Raw genomic sequence first — 23,595 nt, 5'->3', positions numbered from 1 at the left:
TAGCAAACTTATCGCCATCGTGACCACATTTTGATTTCTTCGTTCAACGACACCATTTTGCTGAGGCGTGTATGGCGCCGTGAAATGTCGTTTGATACCTTCAGCCTCACAGAACTCGATGAATTCTCGTGATAGAAATTCGCCTCCACAATCAATCCTCAAGGTCTTCACCTTATGCCCACTTTGGTTCTCAACCAAGGCCTTGAACTTCTTGAAGGCACCAAAGGCATCGTCTTTTTGCTTTAACATGTACACCCACATCATTCTACTGTGATCATCAACAATGAGGAGAAAGTACCTATTTCCGGCACATGTTTGTGGGGTTATGGGGCCGCACAAGTCTGCAGTGGACGATCTGTCCGGAATGTAGTGTGACTTTGAAATGGAGCCCGAGCTTGTTTGGAGACCAGACACCCTTCACATATTTGTGTTGGATGGACTGTTTTTGGTAATCCTTCCACCATGCCTTTCTCACTCATCTCCTTGAGTTCCTGGAAATTTATGTGGTCGAGTCGTTAGTGCCAAAGCCATGCCAGGTCAGCGATGCTCGCAGCGAGGCACACCGGCTTTCATGTCTCGAGCAGCACCTTGTATAGGCGATTTAGTGACCTCTTCACCTTCATGAGTTGCTTTCCTAATCTGTCATGTAACCACAGAAAATTGCCTTCCAAAACAATTCGGTTGCCGTCTGCCGACAAGTGACCAAGGCTAATGATATTACTACACAAACTTGGGATAAACTATACCTTAGATAACACTCGCTGCTCGTCATTCTTGCACTTTAGAAGGATTGATCATTTTCCTTTGATCTGTACAATAGACCCATCGCCTTACGCTCCATTGGATGCTCTCATCCAGATATTTGAACTAATTGGATCGCACACTAGTCATGTGATTGCTGGCACCATTGTCAAGATACCAAACATTTGACTCGACGTAGCTCGATCCGCCACTGCGCGGTTGCGGAACAACCTTCTCTTCGTTCAACAAGATCATGTTTCGTGTCTCTATCACACACGCTGACAAAAGAAGCGCCGGTTTGTCATCTTGAGCGCAAGTGAGGTTGGCCTCATTCTCTCGATCTTGACGGTGTTTACGAAACTCCACTGCGTAGTGTCTGTAAATGTTGCAGTTGTAGCACTTTACTTTGCTCTTGTCGCGGTTACCGCCAGAACCTCGACATGCTTCACTTGCTTGGCGTGCCGAGTTGCTATTGTCTTTCCCTCTTTTGCCATGTCTGCGGCCTCGTTCGCGTGAGATGTCACCACCACGACCATCGCCGTTATTCCAGACTTTGTTCTTGGGGCTCGAAGAGGACTCACCGCCGCTGTTCTTCTTCTGTCGCGCCATCCACTTCGAGTGTGTGGGCAGCAAGTGCTCCTCTTCCTTATTGCCATAGCCCCGAAGTCTCTCCTCGTGGGCTTTGAGGCGGCCAACTACTTCTTCCACGGTCATGGTCTTGAAATCACCGAATTGCTCGATCGATTTTATGATCTCCAAATATCTTGGCGGGACAGCTCGAAGGAACTTCTTGACGATGCAAGCTTCCTCGACCTTGTCTTCCAACGCTCGGATGCCATTGACTATCGTCGTCAGCTTCATGGTGAAGTCATCCACCGACTCACCATCTTTCATACGGAGCAACTCGAACTCTGTCTTCAAGGTTTACGCCTTCGCTTCCTTGACACGCTCTGCTCCCATATGCATCGTCTTGAGCACTTCCCACGTCTCCTCAGCAGAGTCTTTTTCAGCCAACGTTAGGAGAACATCCTCCGAGACTCCTTGATAGATGGCAGCGAGAGCCATTCTATCCTTGCGGTCGCCCGACGATCCTATAAACACTCCCACACTATTTGACTACCCACAACATAATAATAATCGATCAAAACACAATAATTAAATAAAGCAACATACCAAGTCTTGATTAAATGCAACACCTTCTACGTACTCGAAAACACCCTCGGGAGTAGTAATCACAATGTGACCACACTGTTGTGTTGGAAGACATCGTGTGGTATAGTTCTGAATATCTTCGGGCTTGATGTCGCACCTGTAAGTAAGAGCCTTTGTGTCCTTAATACTGCCCAGTAGTTGAACTTTAATCATTCCAACTCTATGTGGGTCGTGAACTTCAAAATTCTTGGTATAACCGTAACACTTCATGACTTCGAGAAAAGAAGCCAGGAATGTGGAGATGGGCTTCAACTCTACCATAGATTTATTTTGTCTCTTTGCGCAGGGACGGAGCTACAGTAAGCTGAGCCCTCCTAATAATACTATTTACATTTTTTTTCCCATTTTTAAAAAAGTTTTCATTTTTTTACCCAAAAAATTTATACTTTTGGCCCATTTTTTATCCTGAAAATTAACAAATTAGACCCCTTCCCCCCCCCCCCCCCCCCCCCCCCCCCCCCCGGCGAAACTTTTTATTTTCAAATTACCTCCCTCATAGTGAGCTTCTCTGGCTCCGTCCCTGTCTCTACGTTTACAATCGTTCTCCGCCTTCACCGTGAACAAGATGAAACCTTAAAATTGAGGAGCTGGACATAGAGATCCTTCGCGGCAAAGGAATTCGACCTGAGATTAGGTCCGAAATTGAGTGAGTGAGGGAAGCCAAGTGACGAGTCTCCAGAGGCGCCACGATCTGAGTGTGTGTAACTAAGAGCATCTCAAATGGAGAACTCTAAAATTCTATAAATAGCGTGAGAGTTCTCTAATGGTAGTCTCATGAGACTAAAAGAGAAATAACTTAAAATTCTAAGTGCAAACTTATAATAAACAACAAGTATATTCTGGCTCATTTGTAAGTTTATAAATAAAAAAGGATCACTCTCTAAAATATGAACTAATTTGTTATCATCTAAAGTTATTATATTATTTAAAGTTACTCAGTAAAATTATAAAGGAGAAATACAAAAGGAATTCGTCTTCACATTTCAATATAGCCTCAAACTCTGATTCTAATAGATAATTGGCTATGTTTGGCATAGCTTATGAAGCATGATTTTAGCTCTTTAAAAAAGCTAAATCATATTTAAGTGTTTGATAAAATTGTTTTTTCTAAAAGCTAAAAGTGTTTTTGAATATTTTAATTAAAAAACTAAAAGCTACAATTTGAAGTTTTGTACGTAGTTTTAGTTTTTGATTTGTGGTTTCTCTCACTTCACTTTTTTTTTTCTCTTACACTAACTTTTAATTCTAATTATGTTTATATGTTTTTATCAAATAATTTTTTTTGAAGTCACCATAATTTATAATTTATTTTTCACAATCTATAGACACCCACTTTTGATATCTTTTTTATATACGAAAAATATTTTATTATTATTATTAATTATATTTTATATAAATAATTATTACTTATAAATATTATTATATATTTTACCAAACATTAAATCAGCTTTTGCTAACAATTACAGTTATTTTACAATAGTTTACCAAACACCCATTTGTTTTTTGAAACATCAGTTTTTTTGTACAAGTATTTTAAAATCACTTTTTTTTTTAAATAAAGTTACGTCAAACACAACCATTTGAACTAGGGGTGGCAATTTGATCCGGACACGAAACACGAAACGGTTACGACACGATTTAAAGCGGATTTGGATCTCAATATATGGATCGGTTCTTAATTGGATCGAACACGGTAACACGATTAAATAATGGTTTAAAACGACACGATTACGGTAACACGATAAAAAACCGATTAACACGATTATTAAATGGTCGACACGAAACACGATTACGACCCGCACGAATATGATCAAATTAACACGATTACGAGTAGTAGCACGATTACGATCCATTTAAACACGATTAATATTATATATGTAAAATTATAAATATAAAATTATAATTATAAACATAAAATTGATATTAGAAAATATGATGTAATAAAATAAAGTATATTCTTATAAATATCAATTTACGTATGATAACATATAGTCAATAGTATACCAATTGACTTAACTGGAGTAATAAGAATCACAATTCATATCGAACAATCACAATTACTATAGTATCATAATAACGTATTAAATTCAATTTTATTTTATTTCAATTCATATCAAACAATCACGATTCACAATCATAATAACAATAGTTTCATAATAATGTATCATATTCAATTTTATTGAATATTAATTCAATTCAATTCATATTGAAAAATCACAATTTAAAATTGATAATCACAATAACTATTATATCATAATAACGTATCATATTCAATTTTATTTTCAATTCATATCGAATAATTTCAATTCACAATCACAATAACCATCATCTTATAAAATGTAACATATTCGATTTTATTGGATTTCAATTCAATTCATATTGAAAAATCACAATTTAAAATTGACAGCCACAATAACTATGGTCTCATAATAACATATCATATTTAATTTTGTTTTATTTCAATTCAATTCATATTGAAAAATCAAAATTTAAAATTGACAGTCACAATAACTATAGTGTCATAATAATGTATCATATTCAAATTTTGTTTTATTTCAATTCAACTCATATCGAACAATCACAATAACTATCATCTCATAATAACTAACCATATTCAATTTTATTTGATTTTAATTCAATTCAGTTCACAATCACAATAACGTATCATCATATTCAATTTATTTGATTTCAATTCAATTCAACTCACAATCACAATAACTATAGTATCATAATAACATATCATATTCAATATTATTTGATTTCAATTTAATTCAATTCATATCGAACAATCACAATTTCAATTTGACTATCACAATAACTATAGTCTCATAATAACGTATCGTATTCAATTTTATTTGTATCGTATTTAATTTTATTTGATTTCAATTATAGTAAAATGACTTATTACCTCAATTTGTTTTCAAATTCAATATCTAATATTTATCAAAATAAAACATTCATATAATTATAAATTTCTATTATTATTTCATGAAACTATAAATAATTAGACTAATATTTAGATTTGATATCCCTCCATAACATTCCCTCCATATTCTCCATAAAATTTCAGTTTAATATTTTGTTTACTTTTACCCTTCATTATTTTCCCTCCTTTTTTTATATTTTGCCAATTTTTGTGTGTGAAAAAATAAAGAAAAGAATAAAGGAAAAACAAAAGTATTAGTTAGACACGTGACTCAGTGTCGATGTATCGGAAGGAGGACAATTCTGATCTTATTATTATGTTTTTTATAAGAGATTTGTAAGTAACTAGACCACTTTAAACATGTGATTTTGGATCTAGCCTATGTTTGACAATTTTTAGGGATATAGCCAAATGGCTTATGTGGCAATAATTAAGGTATGATTTGCCCTTATTTATTAACAAATTCGTCACTTTCTCTCTCCTATTTTTTTTCAAATAATTTTTTTTGCATCAAAACTTCAAAAATTCGTATCTTTCTCATACGAACTCGAAATTGAGTGATTTCAGATCCTACAAATTCGTGGCGTCGAGATCTTCAAAAATAGACCTATTGTATTTGATGAAAAATTATGTTTAATGCATCATAGTTACGTTTTCATTTATTTTTTTTGATAATTTCAAAAATTTCCTGTTATTTTCATATTTAACGTAGTAACATGATTTTTCTACATCTATGGTATTAAACATGATTTTTCATCAAACACAATGGATCTATTTTTGAAGATCTCGGCGTCACGAATCAGAAAGGATTTGGAATCACTCAATTTCGAGTTCATATGAGATATATATGGTTTTTTGAAGTTTTTATGTAAAAAACGTGTAGGAAAAAAATAGGAGAGAGAAAGTGACGGCTATGAAAATCGAATCTACGTATGGGAAGATTATGTCGAAGATGACGAACAATGCAGTCTCCGTTATGTAGGGGTCCACCGTCTCCAGCACTGCACCGATGATGTACTTCTTATTTAGATTCTTCGTCATCGTCATGATGTCCTCGTAGACGTGGAGAGCCATGTTCTTGTGAAGAATCACCAGTTCAGATTCGGGTAGCTCATAACTCTTTAGGAAGAGCATGTAACAAGTGGATATAAGAGATCCTTGTGCACTACCCCGCATGGTTGAACGAGAGGCGAAGCGGGTTGGATGAAAAGCGGGGCACAGTGAGCTTATCCTGTAGCCAAAAACCACGGGGAGTGCTGGAAGGACCAGCAGTGGCAGATCATAGAACTTGTAGCTGTCGAGGGAAATTGATCGTGTGAGGCATCCCGTGGGCCTTGGCCGCTCCACGGGGAGTGCTGCAAGGACCGCCAGTGGCAGATCGGAGAGCTTGTAGCTATCGAGGGAAATTGACAGTGTGAGGCGTCCCGTGGGCCTTGGCCGCTCCATGGGGAATGCTGCAAGGACCGGCGGTGGCAGATCGGAGAGCTTGTAGCTGTCGAGGGAAATTGACCGTGTGAGGCGTCCCGTGGGCCTTGGCCGCTCCACGGGGAGTGCTACAAGGACCGGTAGTGGCAGATCGGAGAGCTTGTAGCTGTCGAGGGAAATTGACCGTGTGAGGCGTCCCGTGGGCCTTGGCCGCTCCACGGGGAATGCTGCAAGGACCGGCGGTGGCAGATCGGAGAGCTTGTAGCTGTCGAAGAAGCCTGTGATATTGTGCATTGTGGGCCGGTCCGTGGGATCTGTCTTGGTGCACAGAAGTGCAAGCTGGAAGAGCGGCTTCACCTCCATGAGGTGCTTGCACGTCTCCGTTATGTAGGGGTCCACCGTCTCCAGCACTGCATCGTTCGTCGTGTTTGACATAATCTTCCCAAACACAAATTCGATTTTTGTAGCGTCCCTGTTCTGGCCCAACCTTTTTCCCGGAAAAAGTCGGGCCTAAAACCTTTAAAAAAAAGGTCGGGCCGATTAGGTCACGAGCGGCCCGACCCGATTGATAGTAACTAACTGCATTGTTCGTCATCTTCGACATAATCTTCCCATACGTAGATTCGATTTTCATAGCGTCGGGAATAAACAAATAATAATAGTAATAAAAATGTGATTTCTTGGTATCAGAGCCCTATAATTTTTTTTAGGAGGGCATTTATTACAACAAAGAAACATAACTTTGGACTAAAATATAAATATAGTCTTGGAGGGAGAACAGGTTTTGGTGCTTGATACTCCCAACAGTCCCAACCTTGGTCTCGAATTCATTTAGGGCACGAGGGTTGTGTGAGTGGAGCTTCTTTATTGCTATGGGCTTGCAGTTCTCGAGGACACATTTGTAGACCGTGCTCGACACTCCGCACCGATGATGTACTTCTTATTTGGATTCTTCGTCATCGTCATGATGTCCTCGTAGACGTGGAGAGCCATGTTCTTGTGAAGAATCACCAGTTCAGATTCGAGTAGCTCATAACTCGTTAGGAAGAGCATGTAACAAGTGGATATAAGAGATCCTTGTGCACTACCCCGCATGGTTGAACGAGAGGCGAAGCGGGTTGGATGAAAGGCGGGGCACAGTGAGCTTATCCTGTAGCCACAAACCACGGGGAGTGCTGCAAGGACCAGCAGTGGCAGATCAGAGAACTTGTAGCTGTTTAGGGAAATTGATCGTGTGAGGCGTCCCGTGGGCCTTGGCCGCTCCACGGGGAGTGCTGCAAGGACCGGCGGTGGCAGATCGGAGAGCTTCTTGTAGCTGTCAAGGGAAATTGACCGTGTGCGGCGTCCCGTGGGCCTTGGCCGCTCCACGGGGAGTGCTGCAAGGACCGGCAGTGGCAGATCGGAGAGCTTGTAGCTGTCGAGGGAAATTGACCGTGTGAGGCGTCCCGTGGGCCTTGGCCGCTCCACGGGGAATGCTGCAAGGACCGACGGTGGCAGATCGGAGAGCTTGTAGCTGTCGAAGAAGCCTGTGATATTGTGCATTGTGGGCCGGTCCGTGGGATCTGTCTTGGTGCACAGAAGTGCAAGCTGGAAGTGCGGCTTCACCTCCATGAGGTGCTTGCACGTCTCCGTTATGTAGGGGTCCACCGTCTCCAGCACTGCATCGTTCGTCGTGTTTGACATAATCTTCCCAAACACAAATTTGATTTTTGTAGCGTCCCTGTTCTAGCCCAACCTTTTTCCCGGAAAAAGTCAGGCCTAAAACCTTTAAAAAAAAGATCGGGCCGATTAGGTCACGAGCGGCCCGACCCAATTGATTGTAACTAACTGCATTGTTCGTCATCTTCGACATAATCTTCCCATACGTAGATTCGATTTTCATAGCGTCGGGAATAAACAAATAATAATAGTAATAAAAATGTGATTTCTTGGTATCAGAGCCTTATAATTTTTTTAGGAGGGCATTTATTACAACAAAGAAACATAACTTTGGACTAAAATATAAATATAGTCTTGGAGGGAGAACAAGTTTCGGTGCTTGATACTCCCAACAGTCCCAACCTTGGTCTCGAATTCATTTAGGGCACGAGGGTTGTGTGAGTGGAGCTTCTTTATTGCTATGGGCTTGCAGTTCTCGAGGACACATTTGTAGACCGTGCTCGACACTCCGCACCGATGATGTACTTCTTATTTAAATTCTTCGTCATCGTCATGATGTCCTCGTAGACGTGGAGAGCCATGTTCTTGTGAAGAATCACCAGTTCAGATTCGGGTAGCTCATAACTCGTTAGGAAGAGCATGTAACAAGTGGATATAAGATATGCTTGTGCACTACCCCGCATGGTTGACCGAGAGGCGAAGCGGGTTGGATGAAAAGCGGGGCACAATGAGCTTATCCTGTAGCCACAAACCACGGGGAGTGCTGCAAGGACCAGCAGTGGCAGATCAGAGAACTTGTAGCTGTCGAGGGAAATTGATCGTGTGAGGCGTCCCGTGGGCCTTGGCCGCTCCACGGGGAGTGCTGCAAGGACCGGCGGTGGAAGATCGGAGAGCTTCTTGTAGCTGTCAAGGGAAATTGACCGTGTGCGGCGTCCCGTGGGCCTTGGCCGCTCCACGGGGAGTGCTGCAAGGACCGGCAGTGGCAGATCGGAGAGCTTGTAGCTGTCGAGGGAAATTGACCGTGTGAGGCGTCCCGTGGGCCTTGGCCGCTCCACGGGGAATGCTGCAAGGACCGGCGGTGGCAGATCGGAGAGCTTGTAGCTGTCGAAGAAGCCTGTGATATTGTGCATTGTGGGCCGGTCCGTGGGATCTGTCTTGGTGCACAGAAGTGCAAGCTGGAAGAGCGGCTTCACCTCCATAAGGTGCTTGCACGTCTCCGTTATGTAGGGGTCCACCGTCTCCAGCACTGCATCGTTCGTCGTGTTTGACATAATCTTCCCAAACACAAATTCTATTTTTGTAGCGTCCCTGTTCTAGCCCAACCTTTTTCCCGGAAAAAGTCGGGCCTAAAACCTTTAAAAAAAAGGTCGGGCCGATTAGGTCACGAGCGGCCCGACCCAATTGATAGTAACTAACTGCATTGTTCGTCATCTTCGACATAATCTTCCCATACGTAGATTCGATTTTCATAGCGTCGGGAATAAACAAATAATAATAGTAATAAAAATGTGATTTCTTGGTATCAGAGCCCTATAATTTTTTTTAGGAGGGCGTTTATTACAACAAAGAAACATAACTTTGGACTAAAATATAAATATAGTCTTGGAGGGAGAACAAGTTTCGGTGCTTGATACTCCCAACAGTCCCAACCTTGGTCTCGAATTCATTTAGGGCACGAGGGTTGTGTGAGTGGAGCTTCTTTATTGCTATGGGCTTGCAGTTCTCGAGGACACATTTGTAGACCGTGCTCGACACTCCGCACCGATGATGTACTTCTTATTTAGATTCTTTGTCATCGTCATGATGTCCTCGTAGACGTGGAGAGCCATGTTCTTGTGAAGAATCACCAGTTCAGATTCGGGTAGCTCATAACTCTTTAGGAAGAGCATGTAACAAGTGGATATAAGAGATCCTTGTGCACTACCCCGCATGGTTGAACGAGAGGCGAAGCGTGTTGGATGAAAAGCAGGGCACAGTGAGCTTATCCTGTAGCCACAAACCACGGGGAGTGCTGCAAGGACCAGCAGTGGCAGATTAGAGAACTTGTAGCTGTCGAGGGAAATTGATCGTGTGAGGCGTCCCGTGGGCCTTGGCCGCTCCACGGGGAGTGCTGCTAGGACCGGCGGTGGCAGATCGGAGAGCTTCTTGTAGCTGTCTAGGGAAATTGACCGTGTGCGGCGTCCCGTGGGCCTTGGCCGCTCCACGGGGAGTGCTGCAAGGACCGGCAGTGGCAGATCGGAGAGCTTGTAGCTGTCGAGGGAAATTGACCGTGTGAGGCGTCCCGTGGGCCCTGGCCGCTCCACGGGGAATGCTGCAAGGACCGGCGGTGGCAGATCGGAGAGCTTATAGCTGTCGAAGAAGCCTGTGATATTGTGCATTGTGGGCCGGTCCGTGGGATCTGTCTTGGTGCACAGAAATGCAAGCTGGAAGAGCGGCTTCACCTCCATAAGGTGCTTGCACGTCTCCGTTATGTAAGGGTCCACCGTCTCCAGCACTGCCTTAATTATTGCCACATAAGTATGTTGACTATTTCCTTAAAAATTGTGAAACATAGGCTAAAAACAAATTTTATAGTTTTATTTTGGCTATTTCGCTACAGTGCCCTTTTTATAATTATATCGCAATTAATTGAGTCCGAATGTCTAAACACGGTTAAAACACGATTAAATACCCATTTAACACGACTATTAAACGGTTTAATTTAAATGGTTATGGATCTGTAAAAAAAAATATATGGTCGGATTTGGATCTAGATTTCAAACACGATTAATAAATTGTCGGATTTGGTTCTAGCAATTATTTATGCAAACACGATTAACACGACACGATTACGATACGAACACGAAATTGACATCCCTAATTTGAACAACCCTAAACTCGTAACTATGCGCAAATTTACATAATTTAGTAAAGGGGGAGTCGTAACTGCCAAAAAAAAAAAAAAATAGTCATTTGATGCCATTTTCCATGTCATATTTGTCGAGAGAAACTCGACGACATCATTCTCGAAATTCCAAGCGACTTGTCGTTTATATCCTCGAGCGAAAAGGAACCGACTTGCTCAGCTGCGAGATTCTCTCTGTCTCTCTCTCTCTTCTACGAGTTCACTTGAAATTTCTGGGCAATTCCCCAAATCACGCCTTTAAAAATTGTAGCCAAATTTTTTAAGCTTCGTCACCAAGCTAACCAGCGGTCTCATTGCCCAATCGAAGCCGGTTTCTCATTTTCCTGTTTTCGCTTTTTATTTTTCATATAATCTACTAAACGCCTTTCGAATCCACACGACGTTGCGTGTTACTTTTCTATAAGCCATAAGGTTGGTAGGGTTTTTTTTTTTTTTTTTCAAGCATTTTTTCCTGTAATTGGCTATGAAAAATATGCATGCTTTTGAAAAAAAAAATGGTTAATTGATGTGCTACTTATGTATGTACTATTGAATTACTTGAGCATTTCAAAACCGAGGTATGGTTTTGAATCATTATCTTGTTGGTCAACGATGAATTGTGTCCAAAAACATAGAATCAGGCTTCCTTGATCGAATAAGCTATGAACTCCATATGATAAGTGACCTAATTGTTTTAATTTTATTCCGTAAGGCCACATTGTACCGGATAGAGTCTAAATGTGTGTGTGTGTGTGTGAATAGTTAGGTCTTGTTTTCTGATTTGCGTGTGAAGAGATCAAGATAATTCTTTTATAGGAGACCTTTTATAAAATAACAAGACTCAGAGTACCCACTTTTATAGGATTCAAGAACGAAATCTCCGATGGAGCTTGTCAACGATGTCTCACGGAACAAGGCTGAAAGAAAGATTGTTGCCTGTAGAGGAGGTTAGATTCTCTGTCACTGTAATTTGTTCTTTTTGGTCAAATGTGAATTAGAAATTAGATGTTGGACAAGAATTTCATGGTAATTTTGGGTGGTTTTTTTTTTTTTTTTTTTTTTTTTTTTTTTTTTTTTTTACTTTCCTTTCTAACTATATTCTGTCATGGGAAGCCATTACTGTTGGCTTTTTGAAGAGAGGAGAGTTTGAGGTTTAGAGGTGCTTGAATGCTTGTGATTCTCTGAAACTTTATTCTAATTATAGGACCCTAAACACAATCGTTAATAGTATTTATAAAGTCAAGTTCACAATTTCAGAGATGAAATAAACTCTCCAATTACACTATTTTATTGCTATGAAACTAGACTAAAACATAAAAGTACGATTTAGTCTCTAATTACGTGTCTAACAATGAACCAATTATATATATATATATATATATATATATATATATATATCTTAATATTGCACCCTAGTAAAAACATCGGTGCTTGATATTCTTCGGAAGAACCCAAATTAAAATTTTGTTTTCTTGTTCCAATTGGATTTTATGTGACAGGGTTGAGAACTGTACAGGGTAGTTGGATCGGTTCATTGTTGTTCCTCTTAGCAATTTCCATGATATCTGTGACCATGGCGGCTTCAGAAACGGTGGAGAGTGATGAGCTCGATGGTGGCTTCTCTTCTCTCGACGGAATGTTACAGTGGGCCATAGGTCCGATATTGATTCCTCATCCTCTTTTTTTTTCCGTGTTCTAGAAAATATAGCCCATTTTATATTTACTTTTCAGGTCATTCTGATCCCGGAAAACTGAAAGAAATATCCACCGAGTCCAATGAGGACCTAAACCAGCGTCGATTGGAAATAAAGGAAGTGATGGAGAAGCTGAAAACGCCGTCGGACGCGGAATTGATGCGAATAGCGATAAACGACTTGAACAACTCGTCTTTGTCTCTCGAGGACCGCCACCGCGCACTTAACGAGCTTCTCGTACTCGTCGAGCCTATTGACAATGCTAATGGTTTGCTACTACGCTAACGTAGAAGCTCGTTATTCGTATTCATTTAGGCTCTCGTGAACTTGTAAAATTAATCCAAACTCTTGTTTGTCAGATTTGAACAAACTTGGAGGTCTTGATGTGGTCGTGGGAGAGCTCAATCACGCTGACCCTCACACGAGAAAACTTGCTGCCTGGGTCCTCGGAGAAGCCGCCCAAAACAACCCTCCTGTTCAGAACAAGGTATGTAATAGCTTAGCGCACACTCTTATCTATTTAGTACGTATTTAACTCTTTTGATTGATTTTATGGATTAGGTTCTGGAACTTGGGGCACTATCCAAGCTTATGTTGATGGTAAAGTCTGATATGGTTGAAGAAGCCATCAAAGGATTGTACGGCGTTTCAGCTTTGATAGGAAACAATATAAACGGCCAAAAATTGTTCTGCTCAGGAGCCGGAGGTTCACTACTCGAGGTGAGAGCATCTCCAATGGGGTTCTAAATTTTATTTTAAACATTGAATCTGATACAAAAAGACACACACACACAAAATACCTTATTCTATTCTAAAAATCCTGTATGTATATATCTGAGAGCTACATAGTATTTCAAAATTTTAGTTGGCAAGGTAAAATTATGCAAAGTCAAATTAATCTCTTTTTTTTTCACATGAATCTGGACACTTATTAACTCCAATAAAATATAGCACTTTAATAAATACTACATCAGTCTGAAAAACAATTTATTTCTCAAATTTGATGTTAAATGTAGGAAATGAAGCTGTTTAAGAGAGGTAATCCATCTTCATATTATGTAACAGGGCATACTCAGCGATCCAAGCACCGATCTTAGATTGCAAAAGAAAGCAGTGTTTCTCGTGGGCGATCTCGCAGAGGCTCAAATAGAAAGCACCGAACCCTTTTTCGCCAGCGGGGCTATGTTGAAACCTGTCGTTGATCTAACAGCCTCTTCTGACCTCGATCTACAAGAGAAGGTACATATTTTGCATTAGCCCTCTGATCGATCATTCAAATATATAATATTTTAAAATTAATCTGCTACCTATGTATGGTGTGCAGGCTTTGATGACACTTAAAAATGTGTTGAATCTGAGAACTGCTGAATCGGCGGCGGTTCGGAAGGAGCTACGTGGGGTCGAGCTTGATGTTGCTTTGCAGAGGATGAAACAAAAGCTCATAGAAATGTCGAGCACCGGAGATGATTATCAGAAGGAATATGCTTTGGATTTGGAAAGCCTTCGAAGCCAAGTGGAAAGTTTATTCCGAGAAAAGCCGGCCCGGACCCCGACCCCGACTTCATTGCTTAGTATCTGAACATGTTGCATTGGGAAAGAACATGTCGATTTTGTAGTGGTTTGAGTCAGACTCTATATATAGCACACGCTATTTATAAGGTGGAATTTAGAAATAGCCTTTGTTTTAGAGTAGTAAAATAGTGACAAGTAAAGAAGACATTCGTATGGTTTACACTCTTTTAACATCGAAATTAAGATATAAATTTGATTACCAAATAGGCCAAAGCATGTAAATCATAAAGCCCAACTAGCAATAGAGTAGCTTGGTATGAAATCTGTGATGCTTCTGAGCTTGTTTCTTTTGGACGTAAGCCAATAGCCGAGCTTTGTAATGTTTGAGCTCCAGTCAGTAATAATAATACGGAGTTAAAGCTCAGCTCTAAGCTTGTCAGAACTAAAAAAAAAAAAAAAAAAAAAAAAAAAAAAAAAAACTGAATTTGAGTACTTTATAAGAGCTATATTCGAGTTTTTTTTTTCTTTTTTTTTCGCGTTATCAAGTTCAAGATCGTGTAGAGAGCTCTGATGAATGCTCGTTTAAAGTTGAAGTAAAAAAAAAAAAAAAAAACATGTAGTAGAGCTTAAGTTTGAAGTTCATTTTAAGCTCAAACTTGAGAAAAGCTCAAGCATTCGATCTTTTCAGCAAATTTATAAAAAAAATTAAAAAAAAAAAGGTTATAATCCGCATAATACGAACGTGACAAGCATGAGAAGCATAATACGAACGTGATTAAATATGTGTTGGTGTTAATAGTCTCAAATATTTCACGAACGAGAACTGTTATGGAAGTAGACTATAGATTGCACATTTTGAAAGAGAATAAAATAATGTACTACATACATAAGAGTTTCAGCTTTGCATATTTCTGTGGTGAAACGCAATACAGTACAGTAAAGAACCCAGGCCACGTCAAGACTTTTACAAGACCTATTAACAACTGTTTCATCTTTGTTCTTCTTCATATCTTATCTTCTTTACAAATCACACCCAGATATCATTGGGAATCGGAGTCTGCAAACACCATTTTCCCTTTTTTCTCTTTCCATCCAAGTTTTGCTCGGCTCCAACAACCGGGGTGTAAAAATATAATAAAAAAAAACAGAAAGGGACATCAGAGATCGGAATTCACGACCTCAGATATTTCTGACTTGTATTAGAAGCCATCCAAGACGCAACCACATCCACAAGCTGGTCCAACTCTTTTGACGCGTCCGATCGGAGGAACATCGACTCCGTGCCCAACGTGTTTCCGACTTCTTTGGCGACGCTCTCCCACGGCGTTCCCGCAGACAGGTTCGCCAGAAACTCACTCCCGCGGTTCACCGCATCGCTCATCGCTGGTGGTACATCTGGAAGACCCTACCAAAAAATAAAAAAACACGCTACAATGTTTGTATCATCTCATAGACGAAGAGGGATTTTTGGGAAAAAAAAAAAAAAAAAAAAAAAAAAAAAAAAAAAAAAAAAATTATTATACCTGTTGCAAAGGAAGGGCGTGATCTCCGGGGAGAAGGCGGGTCGACATGTCGAGCATTGAACTGATGGCGGATTCTGAGCTGAGCACCTGGGCCAGCGTCGAGGTTTCGTCGATAGAATCATCTTTGAATTTCACAAGCAGATTTCTTGAAACGCCGTAGTATGACTTTATCTGCAAATATGTTGGTTGAATTCAAGCCATTACAAAATGTCTTCGCCAAATCTACTTAATGAACTAGTATTTTGACAAGGGAGAGAACTGTAACTACAAAAAAAAAGGGATGTAGTTTGAAGAAGCTACGTACTAGTTTTCGAGTTTCTTCGGGTTTAGGGATAAAATCTTCTCTGCCCTTGACTAAATCCATGTACAAAGGAGGAAGCTGCTCAACTAATGGAAGAACTTGCTTCATTATGGAAGGGCTAAGGTTCTCTAGCTGCTTTATTGTCATCTCCGCCTGCAATTTTTTTTTTCCCGAAAATAAGCTTCTTTTATATGTATATTGAAAAGGCACATAATATTCAGATTCTCACCCCAAGACGGATTGTCGGCGACGATGCGAGCTGTGATAAAAACGGTCCAAAGCTTTGAGCCATGGGTATAAGAACAGGCGAGAACAAAGGGATGGCCGAGCTGGCTTCCTGTGATTTCACCATTAAAACTATTCTTATTTTATGTTACCATTTTGGCATTGAAGGGTCAAAAAGAAGAAATTACTCTCCTGCAAGATAAAATAAGTAATATCGCTAGCGAGGACAGTCTTGAAGCATTGCAAGAGAGAAAATTCATATGAATAATACCTTGTTGTTAAATGACATTAACACGTTCCCATTTCTTTGCACGGCATATCTCGATCCTGATCAACATTTTTTTTCAGTTTAAGTAACGGAAGTGCGATAATCATTTCTCTATTTATTTTATTTCTTTTTTCAAATGAATATCAGCATACCAATTAAAAGGTGAATGACAGATCCAAGAGAGTGACCAATGCCAAAAGTGGGAAGATCAGAGACCTAAAAAAAACAAATATTAATAAAAATAAAAGGAGCCTGATGGGCTGTTTTGGAAAATTAATAATAATAAAATAAAAATACAAAACATGAAAAATAATTAGATAGACCAACCCCATCGCTAAGATACCGAAAGCACCGATCAAACTTGAACTGCACTTCATCTGCAATAAAGAAGTGGTCGAAGCCACTGGCATAGGGAGTGGCGATCACGAGAACACCTCTGCCAAATAATAATACGAAAATGTAATAGTCTGTAGAATAATGGATAAATAAGGGAATAATATAATGTAGCGTAGACATACTTTTGAGAAAGACGTTCAAGGAAGAGACGGTAAGCGAGCTGAGGCGCTGCACCGACAAATATACCCCCAACGAAATGGACTACGCACTTTGGCTTAGAGCTCGTCGGTTTCAGAACCCAAGACCCCTTTTCACAAGACATACACAAACACATACATTGTGAGAGAGTGAGAGTGACTACGACAGCTATGAACGTACGAAACTCGATGAATACCTCGATTTCCGTCCAGTTTTTCAAACCTCCCAAAGCATCTTGAGATTGCTTGACCGTGTCAGTGAGTAATCTGCACCGCCACGTATACGAAACTGTAGATCATGCTGATTATATTATCTTTACATGTATCTATGTAAAGAAGAGTACCTCTCGATCTGAGAGTAAAGTTGAATTCCAGTTGGTTGTGTTTTGTCATTATCTAAGTTGCAGAAGATTCTAGAGCTCCGACGACGACGAAATCTCGCCGAAGATGATTGCATTGGGCGTTCATGGCTACGCCAGTGAGTGTTAGAAAGTCCCATCTGCGATGGCGATTGCGACAGCATTGCCCAACTTCCCATTTTTTTTATTTATTATTATTAATATTATTTTGTACGCCTTGCCTAGGTCGTTGCACCTGTGTAAATCTGAATCTGTTCCAGAAACACTTTCAATTGTTTTTTTTTCCCACTTATCGAACGGTCATAGTTGACATATTTCCCTATTTTTAGTAATCATACTTGAGAAATATGTCAGCAAAAGTCTTTAAGCTTTCAAGATCCTCTCCTTTGCAATAGGAAATAAAAATAAAAAAATAAAAAATCATGTATGTCCTAATTCTAAGTCAGAAAGTCTGAACAGAAATACCATCCTGATTTAAAAAAAAAAAAAAAAAAAAAAAGTTTTTGATAATATTTTATAAATTATCCTGGGATGAGAAGCACGGCTATTATATCAATTCAAAACCTTAGGCTACCCATTCTCAGCAGTTGTTGTGAGCTTTGATTTCTATTATATGTAGCCACAAAGTAAGTTATATTTAAATTTCTCAAATTTATTATCCACCAAAATCATTGTTGAAGCGTCTCTTAATGTTTTATATCAGTTTCTCTTATACAAGAAAAGAAAAACCCAGATTATCGAAATTAGAATCCAAAAGAACAACAGTCAACCATCTATCTAACAAACAGAGCATGTCAGATGAAATGATAAAATAAACTGAAACATATATTTAAATTAAATAATCCAGACAAGAGTTCAGCTAACGATTTAAAAAGAAGTTAGACCCAAATAATTAGTTCGAATAGGAAGATACGGCTAAGAAATCTTTGCAAGTGAATTGAGGCGAACAATAAGAGCAAGAAAAATCCACCTGGGTGATCTGAGCTTCGTCACGCCTGGTGTTGATTGAGAGGTGAGCGACACAATATGAACAGAGAGCTTTGTTTGTTATTCTATTGTTGTCGTTTTTGGTTTGAAGCTAAGAGTACAAGACGAACAAATAAGAAAAACGAATTCTAATTCAATTTTCATTTTATTATAATTATTATTAGAAAATGGCGTCCTTATGTCCCGCGCGTTTCCTACAAAATAAATAATATATATATATATATATATATATATATATATATATATATATATATTTTAGGGAAATAATATATTTTAGTATAGAGGAAGAAATACACGGAGACATGTTCAAAAATATTTAAGTTTGAAAAAATGAATTTAAAATTTTTTAAAGATATTTTTTTTTTATCTTTCTGATTAAAAATAAGTAAGTAAAATAAAATCGGTACGAATGAACACTATTTATGTCTAGAGTCTAACATCTTATTTTTTTTATAAAAAAATAAATGTTCATTAAGTATTGTTTTTCTCTAAAAGAGATTTCTCTATTATATATATATATATATATATAATATAATTTGCTCAAAATTGTACTTATACACTTATTATTTTTTTTAGGTAAATATATTTTATATTTTAGTTGCACCATAGTACTTTTACCGTGCCGAGAGAAACGACCATCGCTCAACGGTAAGCCAGTAACAAATGTACACGTGGAGTGCTGATAAAACTATTGGATGTTAAAATAAGTAATAAATGATATATTAAAACTAAAAATAAAAAAAAAAATAAAAAAACTCATTTAATAAGAAAATTAAATTAGTGTAAGTAAACCATGGATGTGCTGTTACCATTTTTGTTGTTACATTTGTATGACCACCGTTACCATTTTTGTTATTAAAGAACAAATGGATGCAATATTTTAGCATAATTAGTAGATTAGTATACAACCCAAAAATTATTTAAAAATTTCATCAATGTTGGAATTGAAGCCCAATTGTGTTTTGCTGAAGGCCCAACCCATTTGACCACGTACGACGTGTAGTTTCTCGGAAGCGAGTATAAACGACATTGTACTTGTGAATGCGGATGTATTTATACATGTCGCGATGATTGCCGTCGTATCTAGTCAAATTCAACGGATCACACTCAACTCTTGACTGATGTGTGATATATAAAAGAGCCTTTGACGTGGTTTTCATTATTAGACCTAATATCTTCTATTCTGTTGTATTAGTGCTCCGCTAGGGTTTGAGCGATTCTTTGTTCTTCTCTGTATATATTCTAGGCATGTAACTGAACCTGTTCGATCATCTTGATCATGAGTTCCTTGTGAGGGCAGTGTAATTTGGTTCATTATGAACATTGTGAATATTGTATGTGAGAGAGAGAGTGCTTGTGAGAGAGGAAGTGGTTCATCGGGTGTAATTGAAGGAAATCGAAGATAGTGCATGAGTTTCTCCGATTGGACCTCAACGTGGATTATGAGTCAAACCGATACGTTTTTGGTTTAAGTCTGAACCTCCGTAATCTGTCGTGTTCCTTACCTTTTTGGTTGCTTGATCTTTTGCATGTGCTTGTCCATTTGTTAAAATTCGTTTTAGAAACTTCTTACAATAAAAAACACCAAAACAACATCAAACCCTAAAATTTACGAGTTATAGAAACTTACTCGAGTTCATGACCAGGATTTGTCGTCAATCCGGAAGCTCTTGGACGCTAGAATCTTGTGGCAATCGGCGGTAAGGCGTGAAAATTCTACAGTGATCTCATTTTTTTCGATTTTTTTTTTATAAAGTTACGCTTATTTATCCCAATTATTTAGGGATTTATAAATTTTAACGATTTTAGGTTTTAGGAACTGGACCGCTTCTGACCCAATTTTCTTGGAATTTTCCGGTTTTGTTCAAATTGTTATCATGATTCGGTGGTTCCCGAGATGGTTTAGGAGAACAGACCGATTTTCCCGGTAACTCTTTATAACCATTCCAGAAAAAAAAAATTAATAATAATAATAATAATTTTTTTGGATTATTTACAGCAATGCCCCCTGAACTCCTACACGTGTAACACTATGCCTCCTCAATTTGAAAATCGTACACAGTCAACCCTAAAATCTTGCATCGTAATAAACATAGTCCTTCCGTCAAAATTTATCTGACCGTGTCAAACAAACAAAGGTAAAAACATATTTTTTCCTTTTCTTCTTTATTTTATATCGTTTTTTTATTATTGTTTAAAAATGTCCTAATATCAAAGAAAATGTCTCAGGCGTTTTGCTAGACCCCGATCAAAACCTCGGCGAAATCCCCGCCATGTTCGCGCTCTCCGGCAGTGAAGGTTTTCTCTGCAGCATTTCGTCGAACACCTCTCAAGCATTCTGCTGGACCCCGTACCGAAGCCTCCGATGATCTTCTCGTCCCTCAGGAGTTCAGAGCCACTACGTACTCCGTCATCGCTGCCGGGAAGTCTCACTTGTGCGCGATCAAAGGGCTGTACTAGTCTGAGAACAATTACGGCATCATTGACTGTTGAAAAATAGTCAAAACCCTGAACCAAATCACCGCGAAAACCCTGACACTGAACCAAACCACGACCTTTAAGAACATCGTCGCCGGATACGGATTCACCTGCGGCGATACAAGAGACGACGGTATACTCTTCTTTGGACCGAACTCCGGCGATCTGAAAATCCCGACCGAAATCTCATCACTCTTCGCTCGCCGCTTCCAAATCCTCTCTTTGCGCCATTTCGGAGCTCACCGGAGAGTTGACTTGCTTCGGCAAAATAGTCAACGGAAACAACAACCCGCCGATCAAAATCTGATTCGTTTTCCTCTCCGCCGGTTCTCGACACTTCTGTAAGGTCAGAGAAGACGATCACAGCGTCGAGTGCTGAGGACTTTGCACCGCTTGCTCTCTCTGCCAAAACAACTCTTGCCGGAAGTATTTGGATCTCTCGAAGACTCTAGTTGCAGACGAGTTCCAAGAAGAAGATTGAAGAAGAAGATGAACTAATTAAGTTTTTTTTTTTAACTTCTCTTTAATGATAGAGGCATTTTGATACTTTCATTTGTCACGTGCTAAAAACGTGACCACACACCCAATGTCCGTCAAGAATATGTGATGGAAGGACTATGTTTGTTACAATGCAAAATTTTAGGGTTGGTTGTGTACGATTTTTAAATCGAAGGGCATAGTGTTACACGTGCAGGAGTTCAAAGAACATTGCTGTAAATAATTTTTTTTTTTTTTTTTTTTTTTTTGATAATTTCACTAATCTGTTGTAGATAATTGTAATTCCTTTGATCAACATGATGGAATTAAGATCACTATGGACAAAACAAAACCCAATATATAACCTTGAAAATTTCAAAGGAATAGTTTTTAAGACTACTGATAAATTGCAAAGGCGGCACAGCTTTCAAGCGACGGATTAAGCGAAAAGCCCCAAGTTGACGCCGTGGCCGCACCACATCTCACAGAGCCTTTCATCTCAGAATCAGAGGCGCGTTTCTCTTTGGAAGAGAAATAGAGATAGGGTTAGAAGAGGCTGAACCAATGTATAATTTTAATTAAAAAAAAAAAAAAAAAAAACCTCTCTCCCGAGTCCCGACTCATAATCTCCGTCTCTTCAAACCCGCCATCGCACGCCACTCTCCGCTCTCCACCCCAGAGGTAAAATCTCCATTCATTCCCTCTCTCGCTCCGAGCTCGTTGATTAATTCATAAATTTCACTTCGATAAATGAAATTATTCGACAGAGTTGGAACCGTGGGAATGGGAAGCAAAGGGCGAATGGCTCCGCCGCCGGGACGAGGGTACGCGATGCCGGAGGTGATGGAGCAGAAGCTGGCGACCCAGCACGTGGAGATGCAGAGGCTGTCGACGGAGAACCACAGGCTCGCCGGCACGCACGGCAGCCTCAGGCAAGAGCTTGCGGCGTCGCAGCACGAGATTCAGGTAATCACCGGTCAGATCGCCGCCGTGAAGTCGGACGCCGATCAGCAGATCAGAGGCATGACGGAGGGCATCGCCAAGATGGAGGCGGAGCTGAAGGCCGCCGAGCCCCTCCGGTCGGAGCTCCAGAAAGCCCACTCCGAGGCCCAGAAGCTCATCGCCTCTCGCCAGGACCTCATCTCCAAAGTCCAGCTCTTGTCCACTGATCTCCAGAGAGCCCACCTCGACGTTCAGCAGATTCCCGCTTTGATCTCCGAGATCGACTCTCTCCGCCAAGAGTACCAGCTCAGCAGGTTCGCCTTTACTCACCTTTTTTTTAGAACCTCTAGGTTCGATGAATTCACGGTTCTTCTGATCACGCAGAGCTGCCTATGACTACGAAAAGAAGCTGTACAGCGACCATCTCGAGTCGCTTCAGGCCATGGAGAAGAACTACTTGAACATGGCTAGAGAAGTGGAAAAGCTCCGTGGAGAGTTGATGAATCCCGCGTATGCCGATAGAATTCCCGGTAAGTCTCTTATCTATCAATCTATATATCGATCGTAGATTCTTATCGGTTAATCTATAGCCACCAAACAAATGCAGCCGGGCCTTATGGTGGCGGTGCCCAAGGAAGCAATGAGAACGAGGCTTCAGGCTACTCCGTAACTCAGAACGGTAACCAAGCTGCTATTCAGGTTTGTCAACCTTTTACTTTGCACGGAACTTGGATTTCTTGCCATCATCGAAAAGCGTATGCGGTAACTTTTTTTTTTTTTTTTTTTTTTTTTTTTTTTTTTTTTTTTTTCGTGTGGCAGGGTCGAGCTACTCTTCCTCTTCCTCCTCCTCCTCCTCCGCCGCCGCCTGTGGGTCCCACTGCTTCGGCGGCTCCAGGGACTTCGGCTTATGGTGGAGCCCAATCTGGGGCGGCGGCGGCGGGTCCCACGACATACGATCCGATGCAACAAGGGCACGGGGGTTACGACCCGCAGTTTCAAAGAGGAGGAGGTTCTAATTACGATCCTCAAAGGGGGGCTGGGTACGACCCGCAGCGAGCGCAACAGGGATACGAAGTGCAGAGAGGCGGGCCCGGATACGATCCTTCGAGGCCCGGGGCCCACGCCACGTACGGGTCTGCCACGCCGCCGCAGCCCGCTCGTGCCGGCAACAACAACCACCCCACCGCCCGGAGATGAGCGTAAACGGAAAAAAATGTCTGGTATTTTTTTTTTTTGTGGGGTTGCTTGCAAGATCAACATTGGATGATTGATTTTTTTTTTTTTTTTTTTTTTTTTTTTTTTTTTTTTTTGTGGGGTTGCTTGCAAGATCAACATATTGAACGCAACATTCAACAAATATCAATATCCTGTTAACAAAAATATGACATTAAACTTAATTAGTTCAAACAGAATGAATGCAACATTAAACAGACTCTTCGTGAGATACTC

The 23,595-nt window shown here is 40.0% G+C and overlaps 3 protein-coding genes across 5 annotated transcripts; 2 read left to right on the top strand and 1 right to left on the bottom strand.

Annotated features, from left to right (window-relative positions):
* The first annotated feature begins 11,015 nt into the window (after positions 1 to 11,015).
* LOC149389020 (ARM repeat superfamily protein) lies at positions 11,016 to 14,317 on the top strand. 2 transcript variants are annotated; one of them, XM_089624799.1, is made up of 8 exons: positions 11,016 to 11,279; positions 11,710 to 11,794; positions 12,364 to 12,502; positions 12,579 to 12,809; positions 12,901 to 13,028; positions 13,103 to 13,261; positions 13,607 to 13,780; positions 13,866 to 14,317. In XM_089624799.1, exons 2-8 carry the CDS (start codon positions 11,747 to 11,749, stop codon positions 14,118 to 14,120), a joined length of 1,134 nt encoding a protein of 377 aa, XP_089480925.1. In that variant the 5' UTR covers positions 11,016 to 11,279; positions 11,710 to 11,746; the 3' UTR covers positions 14,121 to 14,317. The 2 variants fall into 2 exon arrangements, with proteins under 2 accessions (XP_089480925.1, XP_089480923.1); XM_089624797.1 differs by having other exon boundaries at positions 12,347 to 12,502.
* Positions 14,318 to 14,877: 560 nt separating this feature from the next.
* Positions 14,878 to 18,378, bottom strand: LOC149389019 (Gut esterase (DUF1350)). Of its 2 annotated transcripts, XM_089624348.1 has the most exons (11): positions 18,233 to 18,378; positions 17,248 to 17,513; positions 17,101 to 17,170; positions 16,889 to 17,013; positions 16,698 to 16,806; positions 16,523 to 16,586; positions 16,374 to 16,429; positions 16,107 to 16,214; positions 15,881 to 16,030; positions 15,577 to 15,747; positions 14,878 to 15,458 (listed from the first exon to the last, which is right to left on the bottom strand). In XM_089624348.1, the coding sequence occupies exons 2-11, from the start codon at positions 17,439 to 17,441 to the stop codon at positions 15,225 to 15,227; spliced, it is 1,281 nt and encodes a 426-aa protein (XP_089480474.1). In that variant the 5' UTR covers positions 17,442 to 17,513; positions 18,233 to 18,378; the 3' UTR covers positions 14,878 to 15,224. The 2 variants fall into 2 exon arrangements, with proteins under 2 accessions (XP_089480474.1, XP_089480475.1); XM_089624349.1 differs by lacking the exon at positions 18,233 to 18,378 and having other exon boundaries at positions 17,248 to 18,141.
* Positions 18,379 to 21,562: 3,184 nt separating this feature from the next.
* On the top strand, positions 21,563 to 23,543 carry LOC149389018 (sarcolemmal membrane-associated protein). Its single transcript, XM_089621655.1, has 5 exons — positions 21,563 to 21,885; positions 21,972 to 22,460; positions 22,531 to 22,676; positions 22,754 to 22,845; positions 22,966 to 23,543. Exons 2-5 carry the CDS (start codon positions 21,988 to 21,990, stop codon positions 23,341 to 23,343), a joined length of 1,089 nt encoding a protein of 362 aa, XP_089477781.1. The 5' UTR covers positions 21,563 to 21,885; positions 21,972 to 21,987; the 3' UTR covers positions 23,344 to 23,543.
* The last annotated feature ends 52 nt before the right edge of the window (positions 23,544 to 23,595 follow it).

This window comes from Urtica dioica, chromosome 8 (assembly GCF_054948205.1).
Source record: "Urtica dioica subsp. dioica isolate 48M chromosome 8, U.dioica_male_clone48M_v1_H2, whole genome shotgun sequence".
In the NCBI taxonomy this organism is placed as follows: domain Eukaryota; kingdom Viridiplantae; phylum Streptophyta; class Magnoliopsida; order Rosales; family Urticaceae; genus Urtica; species Urtica dioica.
This window is presented reverse-complemented; position numbering and strand designations above follow the sequence as displayed.

Coding starts and splice junctions, on each gene's coding strand:
- LOC149389018 (XM_089621655.1), top strand. CDS start 21,988: ATGGGAAGCAAAGGGCGAATGGCTCCGCCGCCGGGACGAGGGTACGCG. Junction 22,461..22,530: donor CAAGAGTACCAGCTCAGCAG/GTTCGCCTTTAC, acceptor CTGATCACGCAG/AGCTGCCTATGACTACGAAA. Junction 22,846..22,965: donor GTAACCAAGCTGCTATTCAG/GTTTGTCAACCT, acceptor TTCGTGTGGCAG/GGTCGAGCTACTCTTCCTCT.
- LOC149389020 (XM_089624797.1), top strand. CDS start 11,731: ATGGAGCTTGTCAACGATGTCTCACGGAACAAGGCTGAAAGAAAGATT. Junction 11,795..12,346: donor GATTGTTGCCTGTAGAGGAG/GTTAGATTCTCT, acceptor TTTATGTGACAG/GGTTGAGAACTGTACAGGGT. Junction 12,810..12,900: donor GCCTATTGACAATGCTAATG/GTTTGCTACTAC, acceptor CTTGTTTGTCAG/ATTTGAACAAACTTGGAGGT.
- LOC149389019 (XM_089624348.1), bottom strand. CDS start 17,441: ATGGGAAGTTGGGCAATGCTGTCGCAATCGCCATCGCAGATGGGACTT. Junction 17,171..17,247: donor CTTTACTCTCAGATCGAGAG/GTACTCTTCTTT, acceptor GTGGCGGTGCAG/ATTACTCACTGACACGGTCA. Junction 17,014..17,100: donor AAAACTGGACGGAAATCGAG/GTATTCATCGAG, acceptor TCTTGTGAAAAG/GGGTCTTGGGTTCTGAAACC.